The sequence below is a fragment of the Salpingoeca rosetta genome (assembly GCF_000188695.1).
Source record: "Salpingoeca rosetta unplaced genomic scaffold supercont1.36, whole genome shotgun sequence".
NCBI classification, from domain to species: domain Eukaryota; class Choanoflagellata; order Craspedida; family Salpingoecidae; genus Salpingoeca; species Salpingoeca rosetta.
The window spans coordinates 478,923-480,292 of NW_004754898.1; the positions used below are offsets into that span (position 1 = coordinate 478,923).

The 1,370-nt window shown below is 56.3% G+C and overlaps 1 protein-coding gene across 1 annotated transcript; it reads left to right on the forward strand.

Moving 5' to 3' along the window:
- Positions 1 to 145: 145 nt before the first annotated feature.
- Positions 146 to 1,249, forward strand: PTSG_10374 (uncharacterized protein; the record flags this gene model as incomplete). Its single annotated transcript, XM_004988369.1, has 2 exons — positions 146 to 592; positions 998 to 1,249. Exons 1-2 carry the CDS (start codon positions 260 to 262, stop codon positions 1,247 to 1,249), a joined length of 585 nt encoding a protein of 194 aa, XP_004988426.1. The 5' UTR covers positions 146 to 259.
- Positions 1,250 to 1,370: the final 121 nt, after the last annotated feature.

Consider the following 1,370-nt stretch of genomic DNA (forward strand, 5'->3'; position numbering starts at 1 on the left):
TGTGTCCATTTCAACTTTCGTATTTCCGTCCCTTCTCATTACACACCACAGCCCATGCACAGCCCGTGGGAAAGGGGACACACGCGCACATCGACAATACACACACACACACACACACACACACACACACACACACACACACACACACACAAACACCACAACCGAAAAACTTGCTTCTTGCCAAGCAAAAAGAACAACAACCCGCAACGACTTGCTTTTCTTCCCTTCTTGCCTTGCAATACACGCGAGCGCACGTAGCATGGCTGATGATGATGGGAGGGGCACGGGCACAGTGCCTGCCTCTGTGGTGCTGGCTATGGGAATGCCGACGACCAAGGAGGACGAGCTGCTGTGCGAAGGGTACCTGAAGAAGATCCGCGGGTTTGCGCAGAACAGGAGGAGGTGGTTCCGGGTGACAGCAAACCACATTGCCTTCTTCTCCGCCGATGGTGGCAGCCTCATCTCTTATATCCACCGCGATCACGTGTCTGATGTCCGCGACATCTCCAAGTACCGCTTCCTCATCTCCACACACAAACCGTTTGGTGCCAGCGGCGCAAGCAGCATGATCCTCGAAGCCAGCACTCCAGAGGTGTGATGTGTACGCATGTGTGTGCATGTGTGTGTGGGAGGGGGGATGTGCGTGGATGCATGTGTGTGTGTGCGTGTGTGTATGTGTGTGGGAGGGGGATGTGTGTGGATGCATGTGTGTGCGTGTGTGTATGTGCGTGGGAGGGGGGATGTGTGTGGATGCATGTGTGTGTGTGCGTGTGTGTATGTGTGTGGAAGGGGGGATGTGTGTGGATGTATGTGTGTGTGTCTCTCTCTGCATGTGTGTGTGCCCATCTGCCTGCCAACCTACCTGCCTGTCTGCCTGTCTGCCAGTGTGCCCCACTCCCATGCACATATGGCTGCATCAATGACGGTGCCTCCTTCCCCCCCCCCTCCAGCACTGCCACCAACCACTGCGCCTTCCGTTCTCTCTGTGTGTTGCCAGGCGAAGAACAGATGGCTGCTGTGCCTGCAAAAGACAACAGACAGCTCGCGCGGCACACAGGAGGACACGGGCCACCTGTACACAGAAGGGTACATGTGTAAGCTGCAAGGCTTTGGCTCGCGTGATCGGACGCGGTGGTTCGTGCTCACCGATCGCTACTTCTCGTATTACACGACGGAGGCCGGGGACCTGATGGGCCGCTGCCCCATTGAACAGATCCAATCCGTTAAGCCAATCCAGGACCACACGTAAGCACGAGAACAGAGGAGGGGAGAAGGCTGGTGTGTGTGTGTGTGTGTCTGTGTGTGTGTGTGTGTGTGCGTGTGTGTGGAGGGGGGGAGAGAGAGAGAGTGTGTGTGTGTATGTCGTGTCT